At 44.6% G+C, this 18,241-nt stretch overlaps 1 protein-coding gene across 4 annotated transcripts in view; it reads right to left on the bottom strand.

The window, feature by feature from the left end:
- The window catches only part of Cux1 (cut like homeobox 1), a 293,336-nt gene that overhangs the window by 128,706 nt on the left and 146,389 nt on the right, over positions 1-18,241 (bottom strand). For all 4 annotated transcript variants that reach the window (XM_021161668.2, XM_021161666.2, XM_021161667.2 and 1 more), the window contains exon 3: positions 7,480-7,527. In XM_021161668.2, the coding sequence (XP_021017327.1) occupies positions 7,480-7,527 (48 nt within the window). The remainder of the gene's footprint in view (positions 1-7,479; positions 7,528-18,241) is intronic.

The following is an 18,241-nucleotide window of genomic DNA, read 5'->3' on the forward strand; positions in this document are numbered from 1 at the left end:
AGCCAGTAAAGAACATCCCTCCATGGCCTCTGCATCAGCTCCTGCTTTCTGACCTGCTTGAGTTCCAGTCCTGACTTCTTTGGTGATGAACAGCAATGTGGAAGTGTAAGCTGAATAAACCCTTTCCTCCCCAAGTGCTTCTTGGTCATGATGTTTGTGCAGGAATAGAAACCCTGACTAAGACAGCTGGTCACTGAAAATTTCCCAAGTTTGAGCAAATCTATGTGACTAGTATTAATTTTAAGTAATTAAATTAATTAATTTAATTTTAATTAAGCCCACATAGTTTTAGACTTTTAGAGTAAGTTGTGTCAGTTTATTCTTATACCAAATAGTTTCCTTTCCCTTTATCATCTCACTATTCTCTCCTGCCATGTCTCCCACTCCAAAACAGTTTCTTACAGCCCAGGCTGGCCTGGGATTCCTTAAGTTATTAAAGATGTCCTTGGACTTCTTTTCTTCTTGCTTCTACCACATGGGAGCTGGGATCATGAGCTGCCACGATGCCAAGTTTATAAATACTGTCTCTAATTCTCACCCAAATCTATTTCACTGCGCCCTCATGTNAATCATTTGAGGTAGCAGAGGCACTGAGAGGTCAGCTGGCTTGGCCAATGTCAAAGTCAAAGGCCTCTGACCTTATAATTTTTAACTTTAGGCCTACTATTCTTATCCTGATATACCTGAGTTGGGTTAATAGAAGCTGACAGAAGATAAAGTCTTTTTACTGATGGGATGTTTTTAATTTATATAGCAAAGGTGTTATCTCCATCCAAGCACCTGCCTATCTTTCTATCCTGCCTGCCTGCCTGCCTGCCTGCCTGCCTGCCTATCAATCCACCCATCCCATCTTTCTACCTGTCAATAATTTTTGTCACTTGGCATAAGCTAAGATCACCTCTGAAGAAGGAACCTCAGTTGAGGGAATGCCTCTGTAAGACTGGCCTGTGGACATTTTATTGACTGATGATGAAAGAGGATGGGCACAGCCCACTGTGAATGCTTCCACCACTGGACATGGGTTCTATAAAACAGGCTGAACAAGCCACAGAGAGCAAGCCAGTAAGCAACACTCCACCATGGTTTCTGCCTACAGGTTCCTTCTTTGGGTTCCTGCCATGGCTTCCCTTCATGATGGCCTGCAATCTGTAAAATGAGACCCTTTCCCTCCAGGTTTCTTCTGTCATGGTGGCTACCACAGTAATAGAAAACAACTATAATAGATTGCTCTGTTTGATCCATGCATCTTGCCAATCCCCATTTATTTCATTTCATGTACCTCCTCTATAAACCCACCCAACCCATCTACCTCCGCCTTCTACCCATTTCCATTATCTATCAAATCTTTACTCATTCCCACCCACCCATCACCCTCCATCTGCTCTATCATCCCTCCTCATCCTGTTTCATCCATTCATCTATCCAAGCACCCAACCACTTCTTCCATTAACTCTTCCAATCCACCTAGCCAATCATTCTGATATCCATGCTTCTGCCCCACCCACCAANATCCATCCATCTATCCTATTCAGTCTGTCTAGTCTCTCTCATATTAATCATCGATGGCCCTCATCTGCCCATCTATCTTTACCCATGTCCATCCATCCATCTCTTTCATCTACCCATCTATCCTTACCCATATAAATTCATCTATCCATGCCATTGAACAATAACCATCCACCTCACTCATCGATCCATCTAACCAATCAACTCATCTATCTTCACCCAACCACAACCATCCATCCATTCACTCCTCCTCCTTTATTTAAGATGGGCCTACTATGCACCAAGCATTGTGTACCATGGGGACACAGGTCTCACTAATCATTAAACTCCATGAAAACAGTCTCTGAATTAATTTATCTGCCATTGCATATCAAGGTCTAATTCAGGTATGGTTTGGCACATAGATATCACTGAACTAAAGAAAAAATAAGCACACCTTGTCTTTGAGAAGCTCAGAGTCCAGACAAAAGACTGGCATTAAGAGTTGTGACTCAACCGGGCGTGGTGGTGCAACGTGTTTAATCTCAGCACTTGGGAGGCAGAGGCAGGCAGATTTCTGAGTTCGAGGCTAGCCTGGTCTACAGGGTGAGTTTCAGGACAGCCAAGACTACACAGAGAAACCCTTTCTCTAAAAAAAGTTGTGACTTGGTGAGGCAGGGTTACAACTCCATTCTGAACTGAGCATGGGTAGGGCTGGAGTGAGACTTGCTTAGCTGTCAGAGTCATTGAGTAATAAAGAGTCTGATTTCCACATGATAAAGGAACTGAAGTGAAAGAGACATGTCCCAAGGTGCCAGTGTGTGCCACGTTCCCTGGGTGCTGACATGGGTCTCTAGATAACACAGGACCTGGTTTTCTTGCCTTCGCTTGCCTGAGGTTCTGAGAGAACACCACCAATATTTTATTACCATGTTTTCGAAGCTCCCCCTTTTTTCCATCAGTTTGGACTGATTAAACAAAACTCAGGCATCTCCTATGTGCCTGGCCCCGGGAGACACCAGAGCCCCTGAACACCCTCCTGGAAGAGCAGGNCTGGCCCTCACTTGACTCCAGGCACGTGGAGGCTGCCAGGTGCCTGCTAGGCAGCTGGGAACCGGTTGCACAGGGGTTTCCCAGCTCAGANGCCAAATGACAGCTGGGTAGAGCACACCCACTTGGGTCCCCACTGTAAACATCCAAGAAATCTAGTGATGGCTACCGAGAGGACGTTAAAAATAATTACCCTCTGAAAATATTAGATTTGCTCTGGATTGTTCATTACACACAATGGTTTAATAGGACTTTTATTGAATAGCTGCAGAGCTCTGGGCCGAAATCAATTTGCCTTACACGCGGAATTTTGATGTGTGCTGTTGACTTCTCCAACACGGAGCAATTTGTAATAGCTTTGGCTCGCTGTTGTTTTCAAAGCTCCCTGCTACATCACAAGCATTTATTTCTGACCACAAAATTACATTTATTCAACAGAAAGCAGCTCTGGGTCTTTAAGAGGTTAACTTCTGGAGTGCTTGGCTGCTCTCCAGCACTGAGGAGGAGCTCGGGCGCAGTGGCCCCCTGTACACAGGGGCGGCAGCGCCAGGCGGGCGGCCGTGATTAATAGAGTGTTGAGTGCGCGCCTTTCCACATGCGAGCTGCTCAGGCCCCGGCTCCCATAGATCATGGGCTCGGCCTCAACATATCTGACTAAAATTGAATTTGGCTTCTCTCTCAACCGTTCATTTCCTATGTTATGCAAGGTTATATCCTTTTCTGCATGAGCAGAGCTAAACCAGCTGCAGCTTCGGAGGGGAAAATGTGCTTTCAATTACAGCGCTGGCCCATTCGCCTCAGCACAATCCTGCGCGCCTCTAATTGAGCCATCATCCAGCCAACCTCCAGGAGGATCCTGTGCTGGTCAGGCTTTGGGGTTTTGTTCTAAGCTCGTTAAAAACGCATCATACCCATTGCCACCTTAACCACAATGGTACCTTCTACAGCTGTAGAAAGGTCCAGAGTTGAGGGTGGTTGGGCTGGATAAGAACGAAGTCCCAGGTGAAGGGCCAGGGCAGAGGGCCACATAGGAGAGGGGGAGTCCCTGTGTTTTGTGCCTACAGTAGTTTGTTTTCAACATGCCTGGAAGTCTCTCTCTACAGGCCCCTATTATAGACACTAGCCTTAAACTTGTAGGTACCTCTGATATCTGATCCTTAAAAAAATTTATTGTGGTAGGCAGTGGTGGCAAATGTCTTTAATCCTTGGGAGGCGGAGGCAGGCNGATCTCTGAGTTCAAAGCCAGCCTGGTCTACAGAGTGAATTCCAGGACAGTCAGGGCTACACACAGAGAAACCCTGTTTTGAAAAACAAAAACAAACAAACAAACAAACAAAAAGTTTAGTGACAGGGTTCTGGGTCTAAATTTGGTATGGACTCAAGGATGGCCTTGAACTTCTGATCCCCCTGTTTCTACCTCCAAAGTGCTGGGATTACACACTGTGTAGCCAGTTAGCTTGGGCTACATATGATTCTGTATAAAACAACAATAATAAAACACACACATTTATAATAATATACAACATATTATATAATATATAAATATATATGAAAGANATTTCATACAATAAACATATGCAGCTTTTTTGAAACAAGCTCTTAACTACATAATTTTGGCTAGTTTTCCATTCACCCTGTATTCAGGCTGGCCTTGAACCCTGCACCCTCCTNTGCCAGCTCTGGTCTTTGTTTCTGAAGCACTCAGTAGGTATGTAAACCTCCTCTTGCTCATTTGTCTTTTGAAACTGTTGATGGGTAGTAAAAGATATTACTTCTTCTTCCCTACTTGGCCCCGATGGATGGATGGATCGATAGTGGAAATTTGAAAACTGTTACCACTTTCCTTCCTTGTCAGCAAGCCTAACTAACCCTGTAGCTTTACCTGAGCACCCAAGCTTCCCTGGCAGACTAAAACTGACCACAGGGCCTGGGATGGAGCTCAGTCGGGAGTCCACTTGCCTAGCATGCAGGGATTCCTGGGTTCCATCCAGCATTTGGAAAGTGGGACTAGGAATCCAAGGTCATCCCTGGCTACATGGTGAGGAAGGCAAACCTGGGCTACAGGAGACCCTGTCACAAACAAACAAACAAACAAACAAACAAGCAAACAAAGCCATGCAGCTTTTGCTATGCAAGCTGAAACATGATTATTTCATTCTGAAACACATACTGCAACTATACAAAGTCAGACAGGGTCACGCAAGAGTCTCTTAAAAGAAATTCACAAGCAGTCTCTTGCCAGTTTTGTGTTGTGTTGTGTGGGGTGAAACAGCATTCTCTTGGTCATAAACTCCGTCTACACAACAACCTAGGTTGTCGTCCTTTGGTTTATTATTTCAACATTTTGAATTACCTGCAGGATCGAGTTTAACTTTACTTATTACCCTTTTGTCTCCTTGGTGCTGGGGAACAAATCCAGGGTGCTATGAATCCCATGAGAGAGCTCAACCACTGAGCCACAACCCCGCCCACTCTAGGTAAGTGCCCTACCTCTGAGTCATGGCCCTAGTTCTTGCTTGTAAATAAAATTATTTTTAACAGGTGGGTTTGATGACTGTTGTTAGAGATACATAGCTCCAGCTACAGTCATCAAACCTACCTGTTAAAAAATTTTTGCAGGGTTAAAAAGGTTCTTTTTCTAGTTTGCTGATAGTTTTTGTTTAGTTATTTTTTTATTCAAAGTTATTTATTTATTTTATTCATGCACGTGTGTGCCTGGTGCCTGAGGAGGGAGACAAGAACTCTGGACTCTGTGAACAGGANGGATGGTAAGAGCAGTCATGCGGGTGGCCCTTTGTAAGAGCAGGAATGCTCTTTATCATCTCTCCAGCCCTCACCAATGGATTGTTTTCCCCCATTTTTTCCTTATAGTTAGTGAAATGGCAATTTTCCATTCATTTGGTCATGTTATAAAGAACATTACTGCAATTTACTGCTGTTAAATGAAACAGCCAAGCCTAGTGGCTTTCAGTGACTTTTCTTAGGGCTCTTGAATTATCTATTTATAACTAAATAAGAATGGCTGATTTTCCTTCATGTTCTGTTCTTGTCTGATTTGACATCAAGGTTACTGTAGCCTCAGAAGACAAGTTAGGAATTGTTCGTTTTCTATTCTGTAATGGAGCTTTAGTCTGAACGATTGACAGAACCCTCTCTGAGAGAAGTGTGTGCACTCTATGTTGTATAGTATGATGCTCCTACCATCAGGGCCATTGCAAGGGACCCTTAAGATTGAGCCTATAAACAGATATTCCCCCACAAAAGGAACGTGGGAATTACCATTCTCTCAGTCACTTCCTTTTGCATGTCCCANATGTTTGCACACAATTCTGCTCTAATTGCATGTGCCCTGTGTTTGCAGGAAGTGCCAGAGTACATACAGTGTGGAAGCTGGGACTCTATCTGTGTTACTTACAAGGACATTGTTGTCCATTTGGGGTGAGTTTTGGGTGTGGTGGCTGCTCTGGGGTCACCTAGGCTTCTCACCCATACTCTGTATGGAAGCCCAATAAGCTCACTGGCTCCCCATGCTGGACTATGGTAGCATTATCCTTGGTGATCTATAAAGACTGTGATCCCTTGGCTGAAGCAATGTACTCCCTGCTAGAGAAAAGGCCATCTTTAAAATGTGCTCTTCTTTTCCTGTCCTGAGAAAGGCATGTCCTGGGAGGAGAGAGGCCAGGGAGCTACTGTCTTAGGGAGTACTAGTGTGGAACTTAAGGGGAGAATCTTCTTAGCTTAAAAATTCAAGGCAGGAATCCTGAGATAAGCAGCAGCTTTCAAAAAGTACAACAGTATGAGTTCACAAAGGAATAATAAACATATTTAATTATAAACTCAAAATAGATAAAAGAACAGAACAGACATGAGCAAAAACGGCACCCAAAAGAAACATACTCAAGGTTGGCTATTGAAAAGAAAAAAACTCACACAATTGATGAATCATTTTAGTAATTTAAAAAAAAAAAAAAAAAGACAATGCTAAAAATAAAAGTAGAGAAATATATTATAGCTTCAGCAGATTAAAAAGATTAAAGGTTCAGAGAAATGGCTCGGGTTAGTTAGGGGTACTTTTTGCTCCTGTAGAGGACCAGAGTTCCATTCCCAGCACCCGCACAGTGGCGCACAACCATGCATAACTCCATTTCCAGGGGAGCTGACTTCTGGAGGTCCAAGGTGCTTTGTTTTTAAACAAGGAGTTGCCATACAGCATAGGCTGAACTGGGACTCACTAGGTAGTAATGCTCCTGTCTCAGTCTCCCGTGTGCTGGGTGGAATACAAGAGTGTGTTGCCAGCTTGGCTGCAAGGGATTGTTTAAATTACTGTTGGAGTAGAACATGTTTCAAGTTGGATTGAACACTGAGGTTAACTCCCGTTCCCAATTAATTGTCTGGGCTTGTGAAACAGAAAATTAAGTACAGCAATCAATCAATCCAATTTTAACGTGAGTTAAATTTGATGACTTTGCCATAATAATTACATGTAATCGTTATGATTATAAAATTTCAAACTTTTCAATCAAAGACAACAGTTTTATTGGCTTCTTCTAAAGGCATTTTGATCTACTTTCATCTTACCAGCCTGTGTGTGTGTGTGGAGGGGCACGCTGTGAGTTATCAGGGGAAGTGGTAGATGGAAGGGTATCTCAGGAAGTAGGAGTCTATGCTCTGGGGTTTCAACATCAGTGACACTCAGGCTCACTTCCACAGCTTCTCACCAGGCCTCAGAACACCTGCTTCCTGACTGAGATGTGAGGAGCAGCCTCCTGCTCCTGCCACCATGCCCTCCCACCGCGATGAACTGTGCACTCTCAGACTGTGAGCCACTGTAGCCCTTCCTTCCTTCCTTCCTTCCTTCCATTGCTTTTGTCACCGTAGTAAGAAAAGTAGCTAACACAGCAACAGACAGTGGCGTGAGGATAAAGAACATGCACGTGTACTCACCTCCCCTTGGAAGCTCTTGAGCAGTGGTGCTACCTGCTTGCGTAAATCCTGGGTGGAACAGAGGTCAGGACACAGCCATTGGAGGAAAGAGAAGAACAACACTGGTTAGGTTTCCTACAAAGGCTCTGTGCAGATCATCACCACAAAAAGCCACAAAGACAGACCCTGTCTTAAGACAAAACAGTGAACTTCTACTAATTCATGTGGGTGTGTGCATGTGTTCTCGTGGAGGCCAGGAGTGGAGTGTCTTCCTCAGTCTTCTCTGCTTACTGTTTGAGGCAGTGTCTCTCACTGCAGCTTACAGATTCAGGGAGGCTGTCTGGCTACGGAGGCCACAGGGGTCTGCCTATCTCTACTTCTAACATTGGGATTACAAGCACATAGCTTTTATGTGGGTGCTGGGGATTGAACTCAGGTCCTCATGTTCTCATGTCAAGACCCTTTACCCACTGAGGCACCTCCCTTACCCAGTTTCCTAAGGGCTGNCCTTCATAGGTGTATCACCTCCTTGGGAGAAGCCAACAGTTTCTGCTCCTCCACTGGATGATTTGCTATGTTTCTACACTAAGTTCAATGACAAAAAGCAAGGAGATGCATTCACGGGCTTCCCTCCTCCACCCCCACAAACATTGCTACCTGTAGAAGACTAATAGCCCTAACGATATCCTGAGACCTATAAATACATGACTTGACACAGTAAAGGGACATCNCAGCTATGATTATATTAACAATCGTGGGTCTGAGAGAGGATCCTGGACCATGTACGTGGGGNTAATGTCATCAGACTGCCCAAGTAGAAACACAGGAGTCCATACAAGAGAGAGAGTCAGAGGGGACTCAAACACGGCAGCAGAGATTAGAGAGATAGTAAGATGTAGGGTCCTGGCCAGAGGGCTAGCAGAGCCTGGCAGAGCTGGCGCAGGCTGGAACCAGACCTTCCTAAAGCTTTTGGAAGGAATGCAGCTTTTGCTGGCAACTCCATATCCACCTCGTAAATCCTGTTCTGGATTCCCACCCTCCAGCAGTGTCTGATGATGTATTTCTGTTGTTTTAAGCAGATAGAAGCAATGGGGAATAAAATACTTTTCTGTTCAGCCCACCACCAGCCATTCCAGAAAGACAGGATAAAATCTAACAGTAAAGGGCAAAGAAGATAAAAACAAAGGACAACAGGAGGAAGATTTGTGTTTGAGTTTTGTCTGGTTTTTTGAGACGAGGTCTCATGTAACTCAGATTGGCCAGGAACTTACTATGTAGCTCAAGATAACCTTAAGCCCCCACTTCCCATATGGGTATTTGCTACACGGCTCAGCTGGGAGGAGACGCGGGGCCTGGAGGCTATCCTCCTTTGCCACAGGTGGTTGACTGCTTCCATCATGGGCAGCGCCAGTCAAGAGTACATTTAAAATTAGTACTCTCTCGTGATGGAGAGTTAGGGATGGCAAGTCCCTATCCTGAGGGTCAGTGGGAGAGGTTAAAGAGGCTCTGAAGAACACTAAGAGCCAGGAGGGTACTGAGCTAAACAAAGGGAGTTCCCAAGAGAAGGGTGTTGCTACTACAGAAAGCTGCAAACCTAAGAACCAAGACAAGATTAGATTTAGCAGCAGGGAAGGTCCAGGGAACAGAGAGCCGCTAGAGTAGGTTTAGCAGCTGCTACAGCAAGTGTGTCCACTGTTTAGTTACAGCACCAGGGAAAGGACCAGGAGGAACATGGCCAGGCCTGCAAGTGCTAACTGAATGTTCACTCGGTTGCTGACACCAGCAGTCCTTAACCTTGGCCCACTGACCCCCATCAACAATATGGACTAGAATACTGAACAGAAGGGTGTCCACAGCTGAGAACAAGAAGGAAATTTATCTAAGGTCGTGGANCTTGACAAGTTAGAGTCTGAACTCAGTTCTCTGTCTCTCTTTCCTTCTCTCTCTCTCTCTCTCTCTCTCTCTCTCTCTCTCTCTCTCTCACACACACACACACACACACCCTGCTCTCTTCTGGCCTCATGGGCACCTGCATGCACATGATGTACATAAACACATACATGTGCAAATATATGCACATAAATATAAAGGATTAAATCACCGCACGTGTGGAAATGGCATGTGCAGTAGCCACTAAAAGAGTAACATGTACTGATGGACACCAGTGTGTCACTCAGGTGGCTTACAAAAGCTAGGTATGGTGACTCGTGCTTATAAACCCCAGCACAAGGGAGGCTGATTCAGGAGGATCACAAGTTCAAAGCCAACCTAAGCTATGCCAGTCAGGTCCTCTCTCATAAAGTCCCATTCTGAGGGCCCAGAGAAGCTGGGTGAGGTTACAGAATGACAGAGAGGAAGAGCTCAGAATTGGGGACCTCAGCAGAGAAAAGGAAGAGGGGAGAGTTTCATGGGTCAGTTTGGGCCCAAGTCCATGTAGCCCCTGGGTGCCTTAACCTCCTCTCTTGGTATGAGGTTAGCTTCATGAGAAAACCAACTGTCTGAAGCAAAGAGGTGACAGAGTTATCTCTGCAGACTATAACAGGATTCCAGAAAGGCCCAAGAGCTGCCTCTCATGACAGGCTTGTCACACGCCCTTTTTAATTATTTCCTTTTGGNTTGTTCGAGACAGGATCTCACTGGTCTTGAACTCAATGTAGCTGAGATGACCTCGAACTCCCTTTGCCTCCTGAAGGCTGAGATTACAAACCATGCCTCGCTGGTGTGATCTGGGGATGGAATCCAGGCCTTTGCCACCTGGGCCACAACCCCNGTCCCTGAAGCAACCCTTTTGATATTAAAGCCAGATGTGCATCTGTCTGCACACAGGTGCACATGCACCCCCTTCTCCCCATGGCTGACAGGGAAAAAGAACTGACTGTATATTCACACAGCACACACACACCAACACAGATGCACTTCAAGCCAGCAGCTAAAAGACTCATTCTAATTTTATTTCTTGGCAGTTTGAGAAATGCCTTATCTCAATCTGCCGCCTGCAAATATTATCTGGTTTGTTACTAAACTGAGGAGAGAGATTCAAAGCTGCTCAGTTCTGGCCCACGGGACTCTGTCGTCGTCGGTTAGCATGGACAGGAAATGATTTATCCTCTTTTAGAGCATGGTGCCCTTTGCATTCTAGACAGCCACTAAAACCACAGTCTCTACCGCTTCTGGTCCTGGGTCACCATCAATGCACAACCTTCGTGACNACTGCCAACTGAAGAAAGGTGGGGTTTGAGTTGATTGAAACCACACTAGAAAGAGTTATAACTTGGTAACTGACACATGTTTGAAAAGTCCTAACAATAGAGTGGAGTGCTTAATTGAGTTATGGGGTTTCCACTGCTATCAATTTTGTTCCATCTTGTACCAATCACTGAACAAAAAGCAAAACAGCTTAATCACAGAAAGTGAGGCCCTTGTGGGTGGGGGGATGGTTCAGTCAGTTTGTTGCTTGCTGTGCAACCATGAGGACCTGAATTTGATCCTTAGCACCCTGGTATAAAGTTGGGTATGGAGGATTACTGCGGGGTATGGGGCAAGCCAGTCAAGCTGAATTATTGAACCCCACATGCTAGTTACTTTGTCTGAAAAAGCAACATGGAAAGTTCTCAAGAAATGAGATGAGGTTGACCTCTGACCTCTACACGCATGCCCTCCTATAACTAAACAAATTGCACACACACATAAATCATTTTTTAAATTAGGGAAAGTGATGGCCTTGAAGTGATTACTATCAAGTGTCTGTTGGAAAAGGCCAAATATGTTGTTTGTCCCTCTCTTCTGAGTAAACAGCACAAAGGTGATATTACCAGAGCCATTTGCAGGTAGAGGTGATTTTCATTATTCTGGACCGCAGCATTGGCTCATCAGTTAAGAGAGCATGTTGCTCTTACAGATGATCTAGGTTCGATTCTCAGCACCTACACGGTGGCTTACAACCATTTGTAACTCTAGTCCCAGGGACTCTGAAGCCCTCTTCTGGCTTCTGTGGNCACCAACCATGCACATAATACATGCACATAAAACAGATACATTAAGTAATAAATAAATCTTCAAAAAAAGTTGCTAGAGTTAGTCACACTGGCTTAAAAAGAAACGAGAGCCTTGTGAACATCTCTGCTCCTACCCATCATGGCTCATGCTGAGGTGTCACCTCTGGATCCACATCTGCCTTATGCAGTTTACCTTTTCTTCCTGTATCTTGGTTGTGAAAAGCTGGGGTGGGTCTTAACTCAGGTGAAAAAGGTGGACTGACTCATTTGAAAAAAGGACTCTCAGAAATATTCAGATTGGGAGGTGACATGCCACATAGTGACACATTTCCTTATGACTATATGAAGTGTTCACTATCTAAACCTCAAAGCAAGAAAATTCTTAGTCAGGCGTGGTGGTATGGACTTGTAGTCCCAACACTGGGGAGGAACACATGGACAGATTTCTGGGGTTAGCTGCCGAGCTGGCCTGACCTGCTTGGAGATCTCTGGCCTAGTGTGACCCCTTATATCAAAAGGTGGGTAGCTCCTGAGTTTGTCCACTGAGCTTCATATGAACNTGAATGAGTACTCCTAAACACACACATACATACACACATCCCACAAAGGGGATTCTGACTGGAAAGTGTCTTCGAGAGCCAGGAGATGGCAGGTAAAGAAGACTGCTGCCAAGCCTGAGCACCCGAGTTCAACCCTAGAGCCTATAGTATGGAGGTAAAAACCAAAATCCTGCAAGCTCTCTGATCTTGACATACACAGAGGAACACATAGACACAGGCACACATATCCCTTACCCTATGTAAATTTTTTAAAAATGAAAATGTCTTGACTATGTGTCCAGAGCACAACTTAAAAACTCATTTTTATAGGTAGAGCAGTGGTGGGGCACGCCTTTAATCCCAACACTTGGGAGGCAGAGGCAGGCAGATGTCTGTGAGTGAGATCCAGGCCAGTCCTGTCTACAGATCAAGTTCCTGAAAGCCAGGGTGTGGGTGCTTTGACTACACGTTGTTTGTGTGCCATGTGTCCTTGAAGAGGACATCAGATCCCCTAACCCTGAAGTTACATAGTTGTTACTGCCATCTGGGTGCTAGGTCTTGAACACAGGTCCTGTGGAAGAGCAGCCATTCCTCTCTCCAGCCCCAAAGTACATTTTTATATCAAATATGTGTTAAAACTGGTACCATCCAATGTAAGACACATGTTATTCTAAACTGCAGGAAGAGAAACAGGTATTTTTATATCTGATGGCTCATTATTATATTGACCCTGAATCCGAAATGGACAAAACACACACATAAAAAAAAAAATCTAAGCATTATAGCTAACAAAACACTATTCACTTGAAAATAAAATAAGAATAATAGGCCCCAAGTTGTTGCTAAACAAGCAAGCAAACAAACACCCAACTATATAGGAGCTCCTATTTAGGGACTATGTGATATTCTGTAAAAGGGGGCCCTGGTCTTTCAGGATACATACTGAAGTCCTGAAGTTCTTGTGGATGAACTATATATGACTTTTTGTCAAGCCTATGAGGGACGAGGACAGGAGGAGAGGAGAAGATGGTTTTAACTGGTGTGATGAGTCTCAAGGGGGTAGTGCCACTCACCGGGTCCTGTGAATATTTGAAATGAGTCAATATATGTCTCTCTAAGAGACATTAAACCTTCTCTAAACAATCACTGAGCTGGCAGAGAGAGCAAGGAGGGTAGTCAGGGATGCCCTTTGAACTCTTCAGTGGATATTGCAAGTTGTCAATTTATGCCATCCAACACTCAGATCACCTGTCCTGGCTGTCCTGTCTACCATATGGGGACTCACGACGGGGTCAGGACTTTCTACTGAGCTGGGTGGAAAGCTCTCTGGTAGAGTGGCAATTGAAGAGTTGCTTACCAATACTTGGTGACCAATTCACTTAAACCAGGCATGGGGGTTTGTATACTATAATGGATTACATGACATTGCATGCCTGTAATCTAAGGACTAGGGAAGCTGGGGCAGGAGGGTTGACAGTCAAAAGTTGGAGGTCAGTCTAGGGTTGATGGTGGAACCATGTCTCGAAAGGGAAGGGAAGGGGAAGGGGGAGGAGGGGGAAAGGGGGAGTGGAGGGGGAGGGAAGGGAGGAGGGAAGGGAAGGTGGGGGGAGGGAAAAGGAAAGGAAAGGAAGTCTGACTGCCTGGGGATGCAGCTCATTTGATACAATGCTTGCCTAAAAATTACAGACTCTGGGTTTGCTTTCCAGCACCATAGTTCAGGTGTGGTGCAGATATGCAATCCCAGCACTAAGAAAGTAGAGTCAGGAGGAGCAGTTTAAGGCTATTCTAAATACCTAAATATTTAAGCCCAGCCTGAGCTACAGGAAACCCTGTCTTTAATAAAAAAAATAAAAATTAAAAAGGGGAGGGGGAGGAAAAGGAAAAGAGGGAAGGGAAGAGGAAAGGGATGGGAAAAGGAGAGGGGAAAGGGAATTTGCAGTCACTTAGTTTACTTAGAGAGTCTCTGTTCCCCAGGTCCCCAGCTTTGTTAGAACAACGAGAAGCTGAAAAGAGGTAGAAACGACTAAATTGTCTCTACCACTGGGTCCTCTGTCCTCTGAAAACTGGTGTAGGGCTCTCCTGGACCCCTCCATATAAGGCCTCCTTCCAGTGCCTCACACATGGTCTCCAGGCTCTGTTCCTCTGTTCTGAGCAACACTTGCCTGGCAGCTGTTCCCGGTCCCTGTTGCTGTCTCCAGTGCCATCTGACTTGTGAGTCAAACTGCACAGGGGTTGTCTAGAAGGAACTAGTAGAGCAACTTTTAGAAAAGAAGGAAGGAGTAGGGTTCTAGTACCTGCCTCAGTGGACAGTGGACCTATCAAATCCTCCAGCTCTTTAAAAATACAGAAAGCATAGCTAGGGATAGAGCTCACACACATGCCATCCCTAGAACCACATAAGCCAGGTGTGATGGTGCATGCCTGTAAAGCTAAAACNAGCACTTGGAGGTGAACCTAGGTGGAGGCAGGAAGATCAACAGTTTGTAGTGAGCTCCAAACCAGCATGGGATATACAAAACTCTGTCATGGGCTGGTGAAATGGCTCCGCAGGTAAAAGCACTCACTGACTGCTCTTCCGAAGATTCTGAGTTCAAATCCCAGCAACCACATGGTGGCTCACAACCATCTGTAATGAGATCTGATGCCCTCTTCTAGTGTGTGTCTGAAGACAGCTACAGTGTACTTACATATAACAATAAATAAGTCTTTAAAAAACAAAACAAAACTCTGTCATTACCAAAAAGAAAAAAAAGGAAGGAAGGAAGGAAGGAAGGAAGGAAGGAAGGAAGGAAGGAAGGAAGGAAGGGGAAAAAGGAGGAAGAGGAAGAAGAAACCCAAAACACCCCTCAAATTCCAACTAAAATGGAATATCTTGGGGGGGGGGGATCTAGATATTTCCTTGTACAGCTTCATTTCAGAAATCTGAATTCAGTTTTGATAAATCCAAGAAAGCTGAGTACATACAAAGTCAGCACAGCCCTCTAACTGGAAAAGCAACAGATCATTCTCCCTTCCTAAAAAGGAACAACAACATTGCCCACCCACCGCTATGTTTTCCTTCCTAGGTCTCCTCCCTTCCCCTCCCCTTCCTCCTGCTCTTCCCTTCCTCCTCCCCAACTCGTCTTCCTCCTCCTGCTTTGTGTGTGTGTGTGTGTGGGGGGGGTCTTATATAGCTTGCATTGGCTTCCAACTTATGATCCTCCTGCTTCCATCTGAGTGCTGAGGTTACAGGTCTGGACCACTAGACAATAATAATAAATAAACTGCTTTCTTAAGATGTAAGCCATTAGTCCTCACAACAATCTTCATGAATATTTGTACAATGCATGAAGATGCAGAGCATCAGTTTGCCTCAAAGGGAAATTAGCCCTGAGCACTTATTCCTGGTGTCATTTATGGCACCTGTGATTCCTCCTTTATGAACAGGNCAAAGAACCAGACCAGGTATGAAGCCTGTGTCTTCCTCAGTCACCCTCCCTCCACCTTATCCTTGAGGCAGGGCCTCCTGCTGAACCTGGAGTTTGCTGATTCAGCTAGATGGACAGCCTGTAAACTCCAGGAATCCTCCCATCTATGNCCACTGAGCTCAGGGACTGCAGGCATGAACTGCCACAGCCAACTTTTTACTACGAATTCCAGAGACACAATTCAGATTCTCATGCTTGCATGGCAAGCACTTTACCAACTGAACCATCTCCTCAGCCTCCAGGTGTGAGGTTCTTGATACTTCGATTACAGAGTTCAAGTTAAAGAGAGGTTGGTGGAAAGGGAAGTTTCCCTTTGTCCCAGGATGCAGAACCCTTCACCTNTCATCTCATCATCTGAAGGTGAATGGCATGGCTATTGACGGGGTTTCAAGCTTTCTGCTGCTTTTATAGATGAACACATACCCTTTCCAGTCTCTGTGAGATGGAGGAGTGGTTTTAAATGCATTTAAACTGGGGTGTTAAATAAAAAATCTCTCCATACAACAGCATCCAGTATGGCCTGGCAGCATCTCAGAGAATTTAGTTCACAGATTTGCAAAAATTCCATTAGCTTTAATTATTTATCAGCAGTCGAGTTAGATTACGGTTCTTGACCTATTTTCACAGTGGATGGGCCACACAGCAATGGAATAGATGAATAGTCTTTTTCCTAAACTGAAATAATAGAAACCTACTTTAAAGAAAGAATGAAAACCCAAACATGTAATTACCATGATGCAGACCCTGCCACATTGCCTTTGTCTGGGGATAAAATGTACATCTTTGTGAGGTTTTGGTTATTAAATAAGATTATCTTGAAAAGGAGACACTCACTCATGCTATAATTTCTTTCCATTTAAATTTCTTTGCTCCATTTAAAGCATCCTGTGTCCTGGTAGAACGTCTTGAATGTGACTGAGGTGCCTACAGCACTATCCAACAACACTGGGTGATGGCAGGGCCAGCTTCCTAGAGCCGAATAGTGACTGGAGAAGGTGTGGGCTCTAGTGGGTAAGTGGTAAAAGTCAGCGAGGTACATAAAGGGCAGTGACACTGAGTTCCCGAGTAACAACAGCATTGCCACACACCCTGCCTGAAGATCTGGGAGATCAAGGAGAAGGGGATGGTTCCAGATGAACATGGGTCACACTGCACCAGAATGACTGATGGGTGCATGGCAGCTGCTTGGCAGATTGCAGAGTCTAAGCATTGGGAGCCAAAGGTTTGCTTAGCTCCACGCTTCTCAACTTTGTGGGTTGTGACGCTTTGGACAAACCTCTATCTCCAGAAATATTTACATTACAATTTATAACAGTAGCAAAATTATATTAATGAAGTAGCAACAAAAATAATGTTATGGCTAGGAGATCACCACACCATGAGGAATTGTATTAAAGGTCACAGCATTAGAAAGGTTGAGAACCAGTGGCTTAGGGAGTATCTGGAGAATCCTGGCATCCTCAAGACCTTATAGTAAGTCCAATAGGCTGAAACTACTTGCTATTTTGCCATTTCTGCACATTTTCTCCAAAGCAGAGAGATTCCTTGAAGCTTTAATATCCATATTCCAATGCTGTTAAAAACGTTTATATTCATCTCTAGTATGGCCAGCACTGACAGAACTTTCCCTCCCTCCATCCCTCTTTTTAAAGACAGTATCTTGATAAGGCTCATGCAAGACTCAAGCACACTATTTAAGTGAAGATGACTTGGAACTCCTGATCCTCTTGTCTCCCAGTCTTCTTGTGCTTGACTAGAATCCCCCTAGTTAAGCACTACGGGCAAGACTCGGCCAAAGAACTGCTTTGTAGTATTGCCAGAGCCTTGGGTTCAATCCTTAACGATCTCAAAAACAAACAAACAAACGTTTATATAACTTAAAGTCAGATCTTCAATATGTTCTGTGCAGATCTGGTCTCCATTTCAACTGCTTACTTATCTGAAAGCCTGACCCCAATTTTACCCCCCATTTCTCGTGGGTCATGCTTTATAAAAAAAAAAAAAAAAAAAAGGAAGAGGTACAGGGAAGGCGTTCCTTTGTCTCAACTTAATCACAAACACATACTGTTTATTAATATTTAGTAGCTTCACAGAGCTGCTCAGGAGTAATTAATAATAAAAGATGAGCAAATCTACTTGTAGACACAATGCTTACTGAACACGATCAAAAGGAGGCTGGATCCTACCCAGGTGCCTAGTGGCCCATGTGTAAGCAGCAGGTCCATAGAGATGGAATCTAAACGAGGTCTGTTTGCACATGGCTCCCCTCGTTCTCCTCCTAGTCTCATTTCTTATGGAAAATAACACAGAGCCAGCTACTGGCACAGGAAACGCAGACTACAATTTCTTAATTTCTAGATGGAATTCTTTATGCTACATGGATGGCCTACAAAATGTCTGATGAAGCAGGCAACTAAGGAATGGAAATCTTTGAGAGCAGCTTTTCAAACCACGTAAAGAGGCTCTGAAGTGTCCCAAGGATGCCTGCACAAAGCAGGGGAGGTGAAACAAAGTCTTCAGGGCAGAATGAAGCATCCTGACCCTGGTCCTCACCTGAGTGACCAGTGTCAGGCAAGGAGCTGACGTTTACCATGGTAGGCAAGGGTGGAGAGAAAAGGCACATTGTAGGACATTCTAATGTTCAATCTCCAAAAGATATCTGATCCACTGACCTCCTTATGCACTGGTCTGAAGTAGTTGCCTCTCATTATCCATTGGGGATTGGCTTCAACCCTTCACCTATCTTATATATCCGTGGACACTGAANTTCCTTACACAAAAT

This window comes from Mus caroli, chromosome 5 (genome assembly GCF_900094665.2).
Source record: "Mus caroli chromosome 5, CAROLI_EIJ_v1.1, whole genome shotgun sequence".
Classification (NCBI taxonomy): Eukaryota; Metazoa; Chordata; class Mammalia; order Rodentia; family Muridae; genus Mus; species Mus caroli.